We start from the raw sequence: 19,496 nt of genomic DNA, 5'->3' as shown, positions 1-19,496 counted from the left end.
TAGCCTTAGGTACGACGATCGGGCCTGGGCCTTGTTTTGAACTTTTCGGCCCACCCGGACCGGCACAATACAACACGGGCCTAGATTGCACCCGACCCGGTTAGGTCCACGACCCGCGGGCTTGGCACGAAGCCTGACCCAACCCCACCCAACCCACGACCATCTTTAGCCATCTCCCTATTCTCACCATTAAACTGATAGAAATTTGAGGACGCACGCGGAAGTTTTGATGGACCTCAATTATATAACAAAATTGCATTGATAAAATTGTACAACAATATTTGCGAGAGCTCATGTCTCTCACTTATCTCTTTAGTAGAACCTTGTTTCTACCCTTCACTCATATTTTGTGGGAGCTCTCTTGATGGGCTTAACCTAAACTTATGCACATATATACAACCTATTTATAGTTGTTGTATCCTAATTTCTAGATTTTTCTACACTTATCATTTATCTAGATTTTTCTACACTTATCATTTATCTAGATTTTTCTAACTAGATTTTTCTTAAGATTATTCTACGTTATAATTTACAATCATATTTCTAGAATTTTCTACACAATACATTTCACTACTAGATTTTTACAAACATATTATCTAGATTTTTCTAGATTAATATTTTAACATAAACGTGGAGATCTATTACCAAAATCGAAATGGGATGTTTGTAACTACGTCGTATGTGAAGCGGACGAGCGGCGTGAAACATAATACACCCGGAATAACAAACAACCAAAACTAACCGCAAAGCTTTGATCATTAACCATGAGTTTAGATTTGGAAATTTAAACTATCAAGAAGATAACCAACAAGTGTGACCTCATGTAAAATACGAAGTAAGTAAAATATTTAACTGGAAAATAAGTGATTTTGTTCACTTCTCTATCGCCAGCTGAACTAAGCATTGTACTTTATACTTACATAACGGTTTTGGCGTTTTGCCAAATCATGCTCCTACGTTGACTATCTTCCACGTGCAAACACCTCGCATATGTATAATGTATTCCTTTCCGCCCAACATCTTATTCGGCAAAGTGATAATATCTCGGTTTCAAAATGGTGTAAACGTGCGGTTTAGCTTGAAAGTATTGTTTGACCATTTTTTTTTATAAACTATTTAGCCATAATATCTATTCTTTAAAGTTTATGCATAATTAATGAATCTTGAACACACTCATTTGATCATCTACTTTTCGTTTATTTTATACTACATGTGTTCCTGATAGTTATTTACCCGTTTGAATATATGTCTAAAGTATGAAAACTTTGACCGTAAATTATCACTATTATATACATTAAAACGTTATAGTGCAAGATTTTGTTAGATTGGTCTCGGTATGTATTTTTAGAACCAACTTTTATTTTTTTTCACTTACAGAATTGGATATATTAGTGGTTAAATATTGCATTGGAGTCCGTACATATAGTAAATTTAAAGACCTTTATATGCTTAATATGATAATTCAACCAAAATATTCGAGAAGCTTAACATGCTAATTTGACAAATTATCGAGTATAGGGGTGAGCAAAAATTGGCCCAGACCGACCCAGACCGGACCGAAGGCAATGGGTCCGATTTCCGGGTCGAGAAATATCAAGTTTCGGTCTTCTGTCCAGTCCGGTCTGGTCCGGTCCAAAACTCGATTTTGGGCCGGACAGATTTTTCCTTAATAAAATATAATATAAACTATTTAAAAATTTAATTCTCTCCTTTAATATATTGTAAATATTAGTATATTGTGATACTCCCCCCGTATTTTTTTAAGAGATACACTTGCCTTTTCCGGCCGTATTTTTTAAGAGATACACTTGCCATTTTTGGTAACTTATCAACCCCACCACGTAATTAAATAATATATCTACTACACCTTATGGCCCACCATCCAATTAAAAAAATAATTTTACAACTACACCCACCCCATCCCTACCCCAACTTGTTCAAAAGGACATGGTCCCCACAGTACTTACTTTTTAAAATATCTACCCTAACCCCACTTCTTTTATTTTTCTTAAGACCCGTGCCCAACCAAGTGTATCTCTTAAAAAAATACGGAGGGAGTATATTTTATTTTAGCTTTCAAATAAAGCCTTAAACAATTGGGTTTTTTTTATATGTTTTTCTTTTTTACCATGCTTTTTAGAAAAAATTAAAAATATAGAAATATGTCTACAATCGGTCCAAACCGACCCGGTCCGGGTTTGGTCCAAACATAATCAGTACGGTCTTCGAGTCTTGAATTATCAAAATTTCGGTCTTCGGTCCAGTCCGGATCGATCTGGTCATATCGGGTTTAGACCGATAAACACCCCTAATTGAGTATATATGTTTTCTATTATCGATATGACTATGTGACAAAAATATTACTTAAACCGTATAATACTGTGTTATTCCATAATCCAATATCTTTTCCACAAAATAAATTGTTTATAAAAAAGGAAAAAAATAAATAAAAGGAAAATAGATGCGAAGTATGATCTTTATGAAAGGGGTTTTTAGCGAAATAATTTGCACCATTAAGTGATTAGTATATGTTATTCTATTATTTTTTTAATATCCAAAAATACACTCTCTATATTCTTAAATATTAGTACTGTTTTGATTTTTTAATTTGTTTCAACTCAATATTTAAACGTAAATATCTCCAAATACGTATGTTAGAAAAATATAAAAAATTTATATTATATTGTTAAACTACACATTAAGACGAACAAAATAATATCTCACATGAATATGTTTTGAAATACGTATTGGAAAGAAATTAGAATATTATCTTCAATTGTGAATAGTGTCAATATTCCAAAAGACACTATATTCGAGAACAGAGGGAGTAGTTATATTTTACGTCCAATATTTAATTGGACAAGTGTTATATACGGAGTATCAGTTTCAAAATAGTTGCATTATTTTGGGAACTAAGGGGTTGTTTGGTTGACATCAAAAAATGGGGGAAGTGGAAATTCATGGGAATTTATAGATTGGCTAGTTGTTTAGTTGCCATAAAAAAAATGGAGGAAGTTGAAATTCATGGGAAGTTTGAATTTCTACAAAATATGGAAAGTGAATTACCTAGCCCCCATTGGCCAATCAAAGTTCATGGTAATTTCTAATTCCCATGTTGTCAACCAAACAATTTAGAGAAATTCCCATGAACTTAACAAGGAAGCTAATTTCTCTTGAATTACAACTTCGTATAAAAATTAAATTCTCATATCAACCAAATAAGCACTAAGTATACGAGGGGCAAAGTAGCGAACACACGATAATCAAGAAGTTGGGAGCTTTTACTACGTCTAACCAACTATCTACATGATACATATCAATACTAATGAATTAAAATCTTGGTAGCTATAAATACTTGGTCTTACACGCCCAACATCTTTTGTTCATATCACAAATTCACGACCACCTGTCTTAATACATGCTTCCATGTGTAACTTTCTGATGTAATAACTTCTATGCATAATTATTCAATTAAATACCATTTATATATATTTATTTATAATTAGAACTCAACTCACTTATATATATGGAGCAAGATAACTCCTTGATTCCTTACTCATTTATCTCTATCTCCAAGAAAATATAAAATAACATTATATAGATAAATAAACAAGAAAAGAAATTAAGAAAAAGAAAAAGAAAAAGAATGTCTCATGTTGTTACCATTCTTCCCCTTTTGGTTACTTCTTTCTTATCCATTGCTTCATTAGCCAAAAATGACCTAGAGGTGGTTCAAATGGCTCAAACCATGGTTCTCCAAGCCAAGAATTGGGCTCAATCATCATCCCTTGACGACTCCTCTTTGGTTTTGGGCCAACATCTTCGCGGCGGCGGCGGCGGTGGTGGTGGTAGTTGTTTAAGCAATAACGATAATAACTTCTACTATGATGATAATAAGAATAATAATAACACTAAAAATTATCATCAAATTAGAATGGCTATGGTTGATTGTGCTAAGCTATATGATCAAGCCGAGCCAAGGCTCGCTCGTTTGCTCGAAAAGGATGGAGAATATAGCCATGATGATGCACTTGCATGGCTTAGTGGTGCAACCACAAGCCATAGGACTTGTTTGGATGGTTTAAGAGAAAAAGGGGTAGTTGAAGAACATCATCCCATGTCACAAAACTTGACTATGGTATTAAATGAAGCATTGGCTTTTCATGCAAAGAAACCAAGGTTTGGTAGCAAACCAAAGGGTAAGCTTTTATTTTATTTGCTTCTTCTTTTCAATAATTGGTGACCCGGCATAATGCATTTTTTTATTCTACTTTTTTACATGTACAAAAGTGAGCACTAGTATCACATTTTGTTTTAAGTGAACATGCATATACTTGCATACTTGCATGTTCTTTGGTTATAGATAGAAATAATTAATGTTTGTCAATTGTCACATAAAATAATAATTTCATACCTCCTTTGCATAGTTATGTTTTAATTTAGAATTTTCACATTATTCACAATTGAATATAATCTTGTAATTCTTTTCAATATACTCCGTATTATATAAAAATATTCATGTAGATTTTAAAAAAAAAAAAATATTCATATAGAGTCTCATTTGTTTCGAGGCAATGGATGTTATTAAGAATATCAAAATTATATAACTTTTACTAATATATAACTAGAGATAAAAATAATACGGAGTATAACTTTTACATTGACTAAAAAATAAACTGAAATTTTATTATAGAACGGAGCAAGTATATGTAAAATATTATTCGACCGTTATGAGTAAACCGTCATATATATCATGTTCATGTACCCCATCACCCACCTCCTATTGAGTTGGTTGACTATTGAGCTGGCTTGGTACGTACTTAAATAAGTGTTACACAACCTTGCTAATAAGAGACAGAACTATTAATTTTTAGTACCTACTTTCTATGTTCTTGTTTATTTGGCATGTTTTGATAACACTATTAATGAATCAAAATCTTTATAGCTATACAATTATTAATGATCATGATGTAAATTGATAAACATGACTAAGAAACATATGTACATTGGCAAACGTGATTAAAATACGTGTCAAACTAAATGAGAAACGAGAGAATATTTTTTTTTTCTTTGTTTTAGTAGTAGATTGATAAAAGAATGTTCGATTAAGTATAGGCATGTGACTTATGATATGATCCCTAATTTTGTTTGAAATTAAGTAAAATTTGCAATTAAAGATCTCACTGGTCACTATATATACGTGCACTAGGAGCGCAAGGGGTGCCAAAAGGGCGACCATTTGCCGGAAGATTAACGTCTTGGAATACGGCAACTTCGAAGGCGGATATTGTTGTGGCAAGAGACGGGTCGGGTAATTACCGAACCATCAAAGAAGCAGTGGATGCATTAGTCAGGATGAGAGTCAGAGGAGAAACAAGAGTAATAGTGTATGTTAAAGCAGGAGTATATGATGAGACTGTTGAAATTCCAAGGCACCTTCAAAATGTCATGTTTGTTGGTGATGGCATGGGTAAAACCGTGGTCACTGGTCGTAGAAATGTCATTGACGGTGGCACCACCGTCAATTCCGCTACCTTTCGTAAGTACTGCTATTTCCTCTGTTTCATAAATATTTTATATATATAATATATGAATATTTGTAAGTTGATCATGAACATGTATGTCTAATGAGTCTGACCTGCAAAGCTGGCTGGAACTTTCAGTGAGTATGACCTGCAAAACTAGCTGGAACTTCCAGTGAGTTTGACTTGCAAAGCTAGCTGAAAATACCTGTGCGAGGTAACAGTAGGGTCATTCAACTTACTTCTAAAAAAAATGTGTATAATTAATAAAGTGTTATTATTTGACAAAAAAGTGTGTCTAATAAAGTGTTACTATTTGACAAATGTACAATTGTAAATTCAGGGGTATTTGGCGATGGATTTTGGGGACGGGACATGACATTTGAGAACACGGCAGGGCCTCAAAAACATCAAGCAGTGGCATTGATGGTATCTTCAGATCAATCCCTCTTCTACCGATGCAGCTTCCAAGGATACCAAGACACACTCTACGTTCACTCTCTTAGGCAATTTTACCGCGATTGTCATGTATATGGCACAGTAGACTTTATATTTGGTAACGCTGCTGTTGTGTTACAAAATTGTGATATCTTTGTTAGGAAGCCTATGAACCACCAGGCTAATATGATTACAGCCCAAGGAAGGGGGGATCCCAATGAGAACACCGGGATCTCTATCCATGGATCAAGGATTCGACCTGCTCCGGAATTTGAAGGCCTAAAGAGATCCGTTAACACCTTCTTAGGTAGACCATGGAAGAAGTACTCGCGGACCGTTGTTTCTACAACGGATCTTGATGGGTTGATCCACCCAAGGGGTTGGACGATATGGGAGGGGAATTTTGCTCTATCAACATTGTATTATGCCGAATACAAGAATACGGGTTTAGGGGCTACAACTCGAGATCGGGTCAATTGGCCTGGATTTCATGTGCTGCGTGATCCTAAGGAAGTTAGCCCCTTCATGGTAAGGAATTTCATCCAAGGCGAGTCTTGGATTACGAAGACTGGTGTGCCCGTTTGGCTTGAAATGTAATGCTCCATATATATCATTTTACTTGCTCTATTTTAATAATTAAAAAAGATTTTCATAAAAATTAGTAAAATGGATCAAGTAAAATAAGACAGGGGTAAATAATTAGGTTGTATGATAATGTAAATGCATGTTGGTTTTCGATGACTAATTACATATAAATATATAATGAAGAATAAAAGGTTTGTCCTTTTGGCAAATATTGTCCTATGGATTGTATAAAATGAAGAATAAATGGTTTATCGAATTATCCTTTTGGCAAATATTGTCCTATGGAGAACCATTTAGAATTTCATAGGGAAAATTCCACGGTTATTAATCATACATGTAATCATAAACCATACAATAATACCCGTGTAACCATATAGTAATATTTGAAATCCCAAGTGATATGTAATTGAGATTCTCTAATACTTAGATCTTTTGTTAATAATTAGTTAGTATTGCGTTTACTATATCAATACAATCTACTATACAATATTAGTAGAGTATTGTGTTTACTATATATATTTCATGCCAAATCGATCATTTGAAATGAAATATTCATAATTCAATATACTATAGAATATTCATAATTCATAAAATCTACTATAGAATATTAAGATCTTATGGTTCCAAATAATATAGAATAAGATCTACTATAGAATATTTATATGCATGATAATTCAATAGTTCCTCCGGTTTTCAATATTTGCAACATTGGTTACTTTCACGCATGTCTATGCACAACTTTGATCATTAATATATTTAAATCTTAAAGCAAAAATTATAAAAAGTTAATATTTTAAAACTACAATTGAGACGGATCTAACAAGATCATACATTATTATGTTTTATCTTACCTATAAATCACCAACAATAGCCAAAATAGAATATGTGAATAGTGTAAAATACATAAACGTTGCGAGTATTAAAAATAGGAGGAAGTATAATCTACTATAGAATATTAAGATCTTATGATTCCAAATACTATATAGCGTGCATGCTAAATCATTTGTTTTCATAAAAGATTTTGCGGATACTAGGGTTTTATGCGTACTACATACTCCCATCTATCTATCTATCTATCTTTATCTATATATACTCTACTAAAACACATGGTACTCATTCTGAGGTTGACAAGTGTCCTTGTGTATTTTATTTTATTATTATGTTTATTCTAATAAAAATGTATTAATTAATTGCCAATTAAGAAAAACTGCTAAGCATATGAATATCCCATATCTTTTGTTTTCTCTCACAATCCGAAAAAAGACCAACTATATACGAATATGTATTACCAATCTTTTTATTATGGTAAAAGTCTTGATTTTATAGAATATTATTATGGTAATATTTTATGATAAGTACGTATTATATTATTTAGTATAACAAATCTTGAAGACAAGAACTTAACTAAATAGATGCATTAATATATAATAATCCACTTCTATTAACTAAATTTTCGAGATATCTATTACTAAAATGCATGGATGACAAATAATGTGAAATACATATATCACATACTTTACTTAAATGTGATATGGTATAATATCATAGAATATTATACAATATTGTAAAACATGGACTTTGGTGAATTAATCATAAATGCATAGTTTCCATGTTTTATGATATGGTATAATTGATGCATTAGTTTTAATATCATAGTATATTTTACTAAATTTTTGAGATAATTAATTAAAACAATAACCTTAATCATGATATGTCAAATATTCTGCTAATATGCATTAATAAATGTTATACATTCTGCAACTATGCATTACTAAACTCAACATGTACAACAGTATAGGTATTAGCCCCAGACAAAAAATAAAATGTATTAATTGATTTCCGATTAAGAAAAACTGCTAAGCATAATTAAACTTACTAATCATTGTATAACCACGTTAAGAAGGTATAATTGTACAGCGCGTCTTCTGTGAGACCAGTCACACCATCAAGTTGATGGTGTGACGAGCGCGAAACCAATAGCGTAGCTCCCCTAAAACTATATAAAAAAAAGTAACAAATCTAAACCATAGAAGTAACATACCTAAACTAAAAAAAATACCTCCTCTAAAATTATATAAAAAAAGTAACATGTCTAAAATATAGAAGTAACATACTTAAACTAAAAATGTACCTCCCCTAAAACTATTCCGTATATAAAAAAAAAGTAACATGTCTAAACTATAGAAGTAACATACCTAAACTAAAAAAGTACCTCATCTAAAATTATATATATAAAAAAAAGTAACATGTCTAAACTATAGAAGTAACATACCTAAACTAAAAAGGTACCTCCCCTAAAACTACTCTGTATAAAAAAAAAAGTAACATGTCTAAACTATAGAAGTAACATACCTAAACTAAACAAATACCTCCTCTAAAATTATTATAAAAAAAAAAAAGTAACATGTCTAAACTATAGAAGTAACATACCTAAACTAAAAAAAATACCTCCTCTAAAATTATAAAAAAGGTAACATGTCTAAACTATAGAAATAACATACCTAAATTCGCAAGTGTGAACTGGTCTCACCATCAGTTGATGGTGAGGACAATCTCATATAAGAATTTGGGATAATTGTATAACCACGTTAAGCTTACTGATCATCAATATATGAATAACCGAAGGCACAAATGTTTAATGAGCAAACTACATTATTTATATTCTCTAATACTTTATATAGGATAATCAATTAAAATTATCCCATTGTAAAGGAATGTTTATTATGTATATATTCTTTATTGAGATTATTAAAAACACATTTGTATAGGAATATACGGACTAAATATTTCAATAATTCATATACCTTATTCAACATATATACATATTACTATTGTACCATAAACTAAATTACTTGATTGTTCAACTTAATATAGTTGGCATATATAGTGGAGAAATTATTACTCTCATACATCACTTAAGACATAAACTAAGGACAATAATATGTCAAGAATACCTTGATTAATTATGTAATACCATGAGATAGAAAATCAAAATAAAAAAAATTCACCATGTAGCATTTCCAATACCAGTAGGTCACCATTTAGAATTTTTCTTGATATTTTTATATTAGTTTATGATTCTTTGTATGTTAAATTAGTATTTTAGTTTATTACTCTGCCTTTATGAGAGGGGGGGGGGGATTCAAGATTATGTAAATAATATTGCTCTTAATATTTCAAACCTTTTAGCAAAGGAAAACTATACAATATTTCTATTTTTTAGTGTCCAGGAAAAACGGTGGAAACTATTCGCAATGTTTTGTTGCAGCTCAATCGCTTAATGTTATTGCAATTAAATCAAAAAATCACAATTTTTAATACATATAAATTCTAATATTGAGGCCTTAATTAGTAGAGAAATGCAATAACTAGCTTTTAAAAGTGTTAAAAAACTAAGATCAATAGCAGGATTAAACGGGTTATGGGTTGTAAACGATTCGAATTAAACGAATTATAGGTTGTAAACAATTCAAGTTAAAACGGGTTACAGGTTGTAAACGGATCGGATTAAACGGGTTACAGGTTAAAACATTTCTTATTATGAACGGGTTTTTCTCGGGTTCAAACGGTTCAGATTGAAACGGGCTGGGTCATTAACGTTTCAGATCCATCCGGGTCGGGTTGAAACGGATCGAGTTGTTGCGGAACGGGTTTATTATTGGGTTACGGATCTTAATCGAGTTAATATTTTCCGGATTGTTCGGGTTGAATATAATCGGATCGGATCTTGGGTTCCAGCTCGCGGGTTATTAACGGTATGGGTTCTAAACGATCGGATCAACCCAGCGGGTTCAATAGTTCAGGTTGAGAGTTGACATCTCTCATACTACAGGATGATAACTGATTTTTATACCTAACATGAAATTATGGGTGATGCATGAAAAGGAATAAAAAATGTACGTATTTTTCTATGTTTCTTTTCTACATTAATTTAACTTTGCAGTTAAAGTTGCAATATATAAACCGTGCATCGCACGGGTTCTATACTAGTTTATGTATAAGCAATACATGCATGACTAACTTCTTCCATCCAACAAGAAATACCATTTAAGTTGAACACATTATACTTTCATACTCCGTACAATTCTATATCTTCAACTTCCTCCCCCGTCACGTTTTTATTTTGTTACCTGTCCTAGAAAAGCCTTCTTATTTCTCCGACCCTTTGGTCTTTGGTTAAGTTATTATTCCCTCCATCCCTTAATACTCGACCTGTTTTGACTTTTTGCATTATTCATATAATTCACTTTGACCCTATTTTATATCTAGTATATGTAAATAAATGTTAGTATATAATATATTGTTGGCTTCATCTTAATATATATTTTCAAATATTAATATTTTTATAAGTTTTTATAATATGTAGTTAAAAATTGGTGGTCAAAGTTGTACATCGGCAAACGTATTCGGTCAAAATAGGTCGAGTATTAAGGGACATAGGGAGTATAAATAATAATCTCGTACTACAATATGCGTTTCTTTTCCTCTACGGCTCTACCCATACTACTCCGCATTAATCTTCTTTCTACTATATACTTCCTCCATTTTTTATTAAATGACACATTTTTTTGTAACGTTTGCCAATGTAATATTTCAACCATTAATACCTTTTATTATCAATGGTTAAAAATTATAAAAGTTTGATATTATAAAACTATAGGATGAGACGATTATAACAAGACCCCACATGACTATATTTTTTGTTAAGTATAAATCACAATTGATGGTCAAAGTATATTATAAGAATAGTGCCAAAAGTACAATTGTGTCATTTCAAAAAGAATGGAGGAAGTATTTCCATTACTCCGTATTTATTACCCCGTATTTATTTTGGTGTAGAGAGAGTAACAAAGAGCAAGGTGCTAAATGTTATAGACGGAATTCGATCATAGTTTTTGAGTATCCCTTTAAAATTTTACTAACTAAGTTAGTACTCCCTCTGTCCCTTAATACTCGCACCGTTTTGACTTTTGACACTATTCACATAATTAACTTTGACCCTATTTTATTTCTAGTATATGAAAACAAATGTTAGTATATTATTGGCTTCATCTTAATATATATTTTCATAATATTGAAAAAAAATTAAGTTTTTATAATATGTAGTTGAAGATATTTATGGTCAAATATGTGCATTGGCAAGTGTGTCCAGTCGAAACGGTGCGAGTATTAAGGGACGGTATTAAGGAACGGAGGGAGTAGTTGACAACTTAACATCCGCCCTTAAAGCTTTATAACCATCATTCTCACTTTTTCTCCCATAAATGAATAACAAAATTGAATAATAACAAAAACAATTTTTTGTAAAAAAATATAATACTCCACCACTAACATTCTTACTAAAAATGAGAAGGTTTTTTAGACAAAATTTGGTCAAACAATCAAACTTATACACTACGAAGTACCCCTCTCGATGGGGGAACTTCGAAGTGGCCTAAGGACTCTCAACTACAAAGGACTACCCTACACAGCTTCAAATGTGACCCGGAATCGGAGTTGGAAGAAGGGCCTAAACTCGCCGATTGCGGTGGGACCAAGGCAGAGCTCGGGCAGCAAAAATTGGGTATTTGGACCACCAACTCGAGCACCGGTGACGAGTCGACAACTCCTACCTCCAGTTCCAAGAGGGGTCCCAATCGTTCCTTTGCGGTTCGAAACTCAAGGTCAAGATATGGGTCACACAGAACGCCTTACAGCCATGTACATCACCAGGGAGGAGGTGGTGGGGGTGCAAATTCAGCGAAATTTTGGAACCCGGTGCTAAGCCAGAGACAGATCTTCACTTATCTCACGCCGATCAAAGTGGAGGACATTCCATTGACATGCAAACCCCAGTTTTGGAAGGATTGGGAGAATTATTGGGTCCATTGCCCTCTAGACCCAATTAATCCGTATCGAAAGAATCTATCTCTTCAGCGTCCTGATTTAAAAATGAAAATATGTATGTGGAATGTTCGGGGGGCTTGTCGCGATCTTTTTAAGGCGCATGCAAAGGAAATTGTTAATTCTCAGCATCCAGACATTTTTATTTTTTTGGAGACAAAATCTGATGCTTCAAGGGGAAGGGATGTGATGAACTACCTCAATTATGATGCATGCAGGACCATTCGTCCAGTAGACAAAAGGGGTGGTATTTGGGTATTTTGGAAAAAGACAGTCGATTTAATTGAGTTTGATGCGGAGAACAACCACTTTCACTCCCTTTTTCGTTTCAAAAATTTGGGGAAAGAGGCCTTGGTGACGGGAATGCATGCTCCTTCTACTTCAGCAGCTAGACACAAGTATTGGAGAAACATGCAAGCTGATCTACCTCCCCCAAACACTTCGTGGTTGGTGCTGGGTGATTTAAATGAGGTTACTAATCAGTCAGAGAAGAAGGGGGGGCGTCAATTCAGACTGTCTCAGTGCTCGGACCTGGTCAATTTCATGGATGCAGGAGGGTTGGTGGATATCGGCTATAATGGGTGTCCTTACACTTGGACTAATGCTCGTCAAGGTCTGGAGTTGATTCAGGAACGGCTTGATCGTGCTCTGGTTAATTCGGTATGGCTTAACAATTTCCCTTTCACTAAAGTTCATCATCTACCTCGTACATATTCTGATCATTCCCCTATTTTAATTTCTCTTACGCACTCTTTTAGAACTGGTAATTACCCATTTAGATGTAAGGAGGTTTGGTTAACTCACCCAGACTTTTCTAAATATTTTGTAAATAATTGGATGCCTCCTAACGAAGATTTCCTAAAAGGAAAAGACAATTTCAACAATACTGTAGGAAATTGGAATTACAATATTTTTGGTAATATGAGGAAAAAGAAAAATAATCTTTTGGCGCGAATTAATGGAATTCAAAAAGCTTTGAGTATACATTATTCACATTTTCTGGTTCAATTAGAATCTGATCTCATTAATGAGCTTAATGATATTTACAAAAAGGAAAGAATTATTTGGGCTCAAAAATCAGGTATTAATTGGAGGAAATTTGGAGATTTTAACACCAAATATTTCCATACCATAGCAAAAATTAAAAAATCTTCTGGAAAAATATTAACTTTAAAAAATGAATTAGGATTATGGATTACTAATAACGACGAGTTAAAATCCTTAGCTACTGATTACTTTGCTAAATTATTCACGACTACTCATACTTATGGTATCCTCAATAATAGAAATAAAAGTGTCTTGAAATTACTTGAGGAAGAAAAAGTAACTTTGGACTCGTGTGTTTCATTAGAGGAAGTATGGAATAATCTTTTTAATATGGCTCCAATCAAGGCTCCGGGCCGGATGGTATTCAACCGATTTTTTTCCAAAAACATTGGAATGATTTAGGTCCCATTATTTTTAAGTTCTGTAAGGATTGTTTTACCAACGGTTGTATTCCTAAGGAGATCAATTACTCTTATATCGCTTTAATTCCAAAGATTTATGCCCCCTCTTTTATTACTGAGTTTCAACCAATAGGACTGTGCAATACTATTTATAAGATTATTACTAAGATCATTTCTTCTAGGTTAAAGCTAGTCTTAGGTCGAATTGTAAGCCCTTTACAATCAAGTTTTATCAAAGGTAGGGGGGTAGAGGATAATGTGATTTTGGTGAAAGAAATGGCTCATCATTTTCACAAGGCCAAAAAAAGAAATAAAATTATGGCGTTAAAATTGGATATTTCTAAGGCATATGATAGTTTGGAATGGGATTTTATACGGGACACTTTAATTTATTTTGACTTTCCTAATAAGATTATTCATTTAATAATGTCCTGCATTACTTCTCCTGTAATTTCAATACTTTGGAATGGCGAAATTTGTGATAAGTTTACCCCATCAAGGGGTATTCGTCAAGGGGACCCTCTTTCGTCTTATATTTTTGTTTTATGTCTTGATAGGTTATCTTCTATGATTGAAGAAAAAGTGCAATCTGGATCTTGGAAACCAATAGCTCTTACTAAGAATATTAAAATGTCTCATGTTTTTTATGCTGATGATGTGTTTCTTTTTAGTATAGCCTCCATTGACAATATGCATAGTATCATGAATACTCTGGAGTCCTTTGGAGAAATGTCTGGCCTTAAAATCAGTATGACCAAATCCACCTTGATTTTCCCTCGTACCGTTCATGATTCCATTAGACAGGATATTGCTTCCACTTATGGATTTAAAATCTCTTCATGCTTTGGAAAGTACTTAGGAGTGGACATTCGTCCCAATAAGTTAAAAATTAGTAACTACCTGTCCCTTCTTGATAAATCCACTACTAAAGTAAGAGGTTGGCAAGCCAAGCTTCTAAACATGGCAGGAAGACGTACTTTAATCAAATCTGTCCTTAATTCTCAACCCCTTTATGTCATGCAAACCAATCTGCTTCCGGCTTCTACTATTTATGAGTTGGAAATATGTACTAGAAAATTCTTGTGGAATAAACCAGACCAAAATAGATACATGTCCCGTCTTTCTTGGGATAAAATCACTTCTTCTGTTACTTATGGGGGACTTGGGATTAGACGTCTAAAAGAATGGAACTTAGCTTTTATGGCAAAACTAGGGTGGACCATCCCCACAAAGCCAGATAAGCTATGGGTTAAATTGTTTAAAGAAAAGTATATTAACAAATCAAACTTTATGGATTGTATTAGTAACGGAAATCAGTCGGCTCTTTGGAGAGACATTCTCAAGGGACGTCGTATTCTGCAAAAAGGTCTAATCATAAATATTGGAAATGGTCAGAATACTTCATTATGGTATCACCATTGGGTTGGGGAGGCTCCTTTATACACTCTTAAAGAGATTAAAATTCCAAATTCCAAGGCTCATTGGTTTGTCAGCAAAATCATTCGGAATGGGAGATTGTATTTAAAGGATATAGAACATCTTATTCCCACTCATATTCAACATCAAATCCTAGCTTATCCTCTCTCTACTACAGACAAGGAAGAAGATTTTATTAGATGGAATTATTCGAAAAATGGAACCTTTAACATCAAATCATCTTATTTCTGTCAAATACATGCTCCCATTTCTCACAATATTAAGAATAATAACTTTTGGAACTCTATTTGGAAAATCAAAGTGCCTTACAAATATAGAATGTTATTATGGAATTGCAGGCATGAAATTCTCCCTGTAGCACAAAATTTGAATACCTTCGTACCAGCCATAAATCCAATTTGCTCTAGATGCCTTTCAGATAATGAATCTCATCTTCATCTTTTCAGGAACTGTACCCAATCCAGTATCCTATGGTCCTTTATCTTTCAAAGGATATGGAGGAATGAAAAGTTCGATTTTAGAAGTTTTTATAATACCAATTGGAAAACATGGATTGATTTTAATTTATCTTGTTCCATGAATTGGAAAGTTATATTTGCTGTTGGCATCTGGCACATCTGGAATTCAAGAAACACCACAGTTTTTTAATATAAGATGAAGAATTGTTTTTCTCTTTATAACCATTTCTTTGTGGATTGGAAAAGCACTAACTTCATTTTGCAGGGAAAATGAATGTCTCAGGTACAGGAAGCTGGAGTTTTCAAGTTTGAATGGATTCCACCAAAACAAGACTTTATGAAGCTTAATGTAGATGGTGCCTGGAAGTCTGCAACTGAAGCTGGTGGAGGGGAAGTTTTCAGAAGACCCAATGGATCATGGTTTGTTGGATTTTCCAGCAAATTTAATGTTAATTCTCCACTGGCTGCAGAACTTTATGCTTTGCGTGAAGGTTTGATGATTGCTAAGGACCTCAAGTTTGATAAATTAGAAGTGGAAACGGATGCCATTCAGTTGAAGTTACTGCTCAGTGATATTCAAGAACAAGCACATCATGAGTTAGGTCCAGTGCTTAGAGAAGTGGCCCAGTTGTTGAGCCAGAACTGGACAGTTTCCTTTTCACATATTCCTCGTTTCTGCAACAAGGTAGCTCATGATTTAGCTGCTCATTCCATGGTTATGGCAGTAGGTCACAAACTTCATTTCATCATTCCAGCTTGTGCCAAAGAACATTATTTCAAAGAGTTCGATTCTTGTGTCCGAAGGCAAGCTGCCATGGAAAGGAGTTTGGTTCAAGCAGCGAGCAATACAACACAGACTTTGAATACCTTTGCTGCCTCTTCTTCAGCCTCTGAAATTGTTTTTGGATCAATAGTGTCAAACATCAAACAGGCTTTGGAAGGGACGAGAAGCAAGGGTGATGAAGTACATGGGAAAGGAAAGGGTAAAGTTTTTGAGCCTTTCGTTGTTGGTGGTTCAACACTCTCTAACCCAATTGAGATTGTTGAACTGGAGGATGGTGAAGTTTCCAACAACTAGAATCTTTCGTAGCAGTGCATATTTTGGAGCAACGCATGATCTTCAAGTTAGTGCTTTGGCGTTCGTATCTTTTGGGTAGTATGTTTATATATAGCTTTCTTAATTCTCGGATTGGTAATTATAAGTATGGATATTTAGGAGTGAAGTATCCCTTTTTGACAAGTTTTTGCGTACGAGGGGGATTTAGGTTGCTTAGGGATCAGTTCGGGTAGAAATGTGTTGTCTTTAGCCTCAAAAGTTGAGGATTGTACCCAAATATTCCTAATTTCTAATTAATATATATATATAAATATATATATATATATCGTCGTTTTGCGTTAAAAAAAAAGTACCCCTCTATTTGACGGTTGGACGTCACTTGGACTTGCCTTCATTTCCCGCCGCCCTAACTCTTTCCAACTATTTCAATCTCTATAATTTGTACGGAATATTCTCTTAAACCCTCAAAGCCACCGTACAAACCACCGCAAAACCCTTCCACCATTTGCCCACCACCAAGAAAAAAACAATAATGGTGAAGCAACTCCGTCTCCTCCTCCGAAAGCCTCCACCTATTTTCACCAAAACCCCCTCAAAACCGCCCAATTCATTTTCTCTCTCTTCACTTTCTTCACCACCAACCACCAACGAAAAACCTACGCCCACCTCCCAAATCGACATGGAAAGGCAAAAACTGTTAGGGAGACTCCAAGTTCTTGTTCAGAAATCCCAATTCGACTCAGCTAAGGAACTCATCAAACCCCTTGTTGCATCCAAAACCCTCTTTTCTTCTCCCTCGGACCTCTGCGCCGCGTTTTCTCTCTCCAATCCTTCATTAGCACCGAGTTTCTACAGCTTGGTTTTGTTTTCCTGTGCTGATTCTAAGCTCCCAAATGAAGCAATGGGGTTGCTTCAGATTATAAAGGAACATGGAGGTTTCCCTGCCATGGAAGCTTTTAATAAGCTTATTGATTGCTTGGTTTCTACTCAACAATTTGATAAGGTACTTAATTTGTTTTACGATGCATTAAATTCTGGCTTTCGGGTTCAAAAATTCGCTTATGGGAAGGCAATACAGTCGGCTGTGAAGCTTGGTGAATTGGAGAGAGGTTTAGAGTTGTTGAATTTGATGACGGCAAATAAATGTGGTGTAAGTGTGTTTGTGTATAATGTTTTGATTAGTGGATTTTGTAAAGAGAGGAGGATTAAGGATGCACACCAACTGTTTGATGAAATGTCTCACATAAATTTGGTTCCTACTCAGGTTACCTATAATACATTGATTGATGGGTATTGTAAAGATGGGTGTTTGGAACAGGCTTTTAGTTTAAAGGAAAGGATGAAGCTGGATAATGTAGTTCCTAATCAGGTTACCTTCAATTCGTTGCTTAATGGGTTGTGTAAGGCGCAGAGAATGGAGGAAGTGGGTGGGATGTTGGAGGAGATGAAATCACATGGTATCGCCCCCGACCAGTTTACTTACAGCATTTTGTTTGATGGGTGTTCGAAGTATGCTGATGCATATACAATGTTGGCTATAATGGATAAGATGGAGTCTTTTGGTCCACGACCTATTGTTACTTTTAATACATTGATAAAAAAGTTTGGTGAATCAGGTAAGATGGAGGAGGCGGAGAAATGTTTGGAAAGGATGAGAGAAAAGGGAGTTGCTCCCACTGTTGAAACATATAACATTCTCATTGATGGTTATGGCAAGAATCATATGGTTAATAGGAGTTTTGAGATTCTGGAAAGTATGGAAAAATATGGTTTGAAACCAAATGTAGTAACTTTTGGCACTCTTATAAATAGTCTCTGCAAAGAGGGTAAGCTTCTTGAAGCCGAGGTTTGTTTGAGGGATATGGTGGGAAGAGGGGTTCTACCAAATGCACAGATATACAACATGATTATCGCTGGTCAGTTTGATGCAGGGAATCTGCCGGCTGCCTTGGGGTTATTTGATGAGATGTTGAGAAACAATGTAGTTCCAACATTAGTTACTTATAATTCTCTTATTAATGGGTTATGCAAAAATGGGAAATTACAGGAAGCTGAAGATCTTCTTCCACAAATAACTGATAGGGGATTGGCTCTTGATGCAATCACTTATAATTCTCTGATTCTTTGGTACTCTCGTGATGGTAATGTCTCGAAATCCATGGAGTTGTATGAATCGATGAAGGAAAAGGGCATCAAACCTACCTTGATCACCTATACTTCACTAATTGGTGTAAGCAGCAAAGAAGGCTTGTGGCTAGTAGATCAAATTTATAAAGAAATGCTGGCTTTCAATCTGACTCCTGATAGAGTGGTATATAAAACCCTCATTTCTGCATATGTGGAGCATGGTGACATTGATAAGGTGATATCTTTGCACGATGAGATGACGAACAATGGAATTGAGCTTGACAATATGACATATAGTTTGATTTTGGGGCATTTAAAGCTGGGAGACCAGAAGAAAGTAATGGATCTTGTCAGTGATCTGTAAATTCCTGTGCATTACACAAACCGTTGATTTAGGAGTTTCTCAGGATTTAAAAACCATATTTTGGATATCATGTACTATGTACGAAACAAGGGCTTTGCCAATTTGATGATGAAAATTGCTTTTCTCAGTCTTCAATCGAGTTGGGTTTCTTGATTTTTCGATTGGGTAAGCCTACAA

General features: G+C 34.3%; 3 protein-coding genes across 6 annotated transcripts in view; all 3 read left to right on the top strand.

Moving 5' to 3' along the window:
- Positions 1–3,283: 3,283 nt before the first annotated feature.
- Positions 3,284–6,557, top strand: LOC110776931 (pectinesterase). The gene is made up of 3 exons (XM_056835582.1): positions 3,284–4,199; positions 5,213–5,539; positions 5,866–6,557. The coding sequence occupies exons 1-3, from the start codon at positions 3,647–3,649 to the stop codon at positions 6,555–6,557; spliced, it is 1,572 nt and encodes a 523-aa protein (XP_056691560.1). The 5' UTR covers positions 3,284–3,646.
- A 5,333-nt stretch (positions 6,558–11,890) lies between these two features.
- Positions 11,891–15,819, top strand: LOC130467674 (uncharacterized). Its single transcript, XM_056836259.1, has 6 exons — positions 11,891–11,898; positions 12,017–13,344; positions 13,441–13,509; positions 13,615–13,835; positions 13,934–15,667; positions 15,760–15,819. Exons 1-6 carry the CDS (start codon positions 11,891–11,893, stop codon positions 15,817–15,819), a joined length of 3,420 nt encoding a protein of 1,139 aa, XP_056692237.1.
- A 1,360-nt stretch (positions 15,820–17,179) lies between these two features.
- LOC110776936 (pentatricopeptide repeat-containing protein At5g12100, mitochondrial) overlaps positions 17,180–19,496 on the top strand; it is a 30,618-nt gene continuing 28,301 nt past the window's right edge. For all 4 annotated transcript variants that reach the window (XM_056837500.1, XM_056837502.1, XM_056837501.1 and 1 more), the window contains exon 1: positions 17,180–19,484. In XM_056837500.1, the coding sequence (XP_056693478.1) occupies positions 17,361–19,319 (1,959 nt within the window). In that variant the 5' untranslated portion in view covers positions 17,180–17,360 and the 3' untranslated portion in view covers positions 19,320–19,484. The remainder of the gene's footprint in view (positions 19,485–19,496) is intronic.

This window comes from Spinacia oleracea, chromosome 2 (assembly GCF_020520425.1).
Source record: "Spinacia oleracea cultivar Varoflay chromosome 2, BTI_SOV_V1, whole genome shotgun sequence".
NCBI lineage: Eukaryota > Viridiplantae > Streptophyta > Magnoliopsida > Caryophyllales > Amaranthaceae > Spinacia > Spinacia oleracea.
The sequence above is the reverse complement of the archived record's forward strand: the minus strand, read 5'-3'. Positions and strand labels throughout refer to the sequence as shown.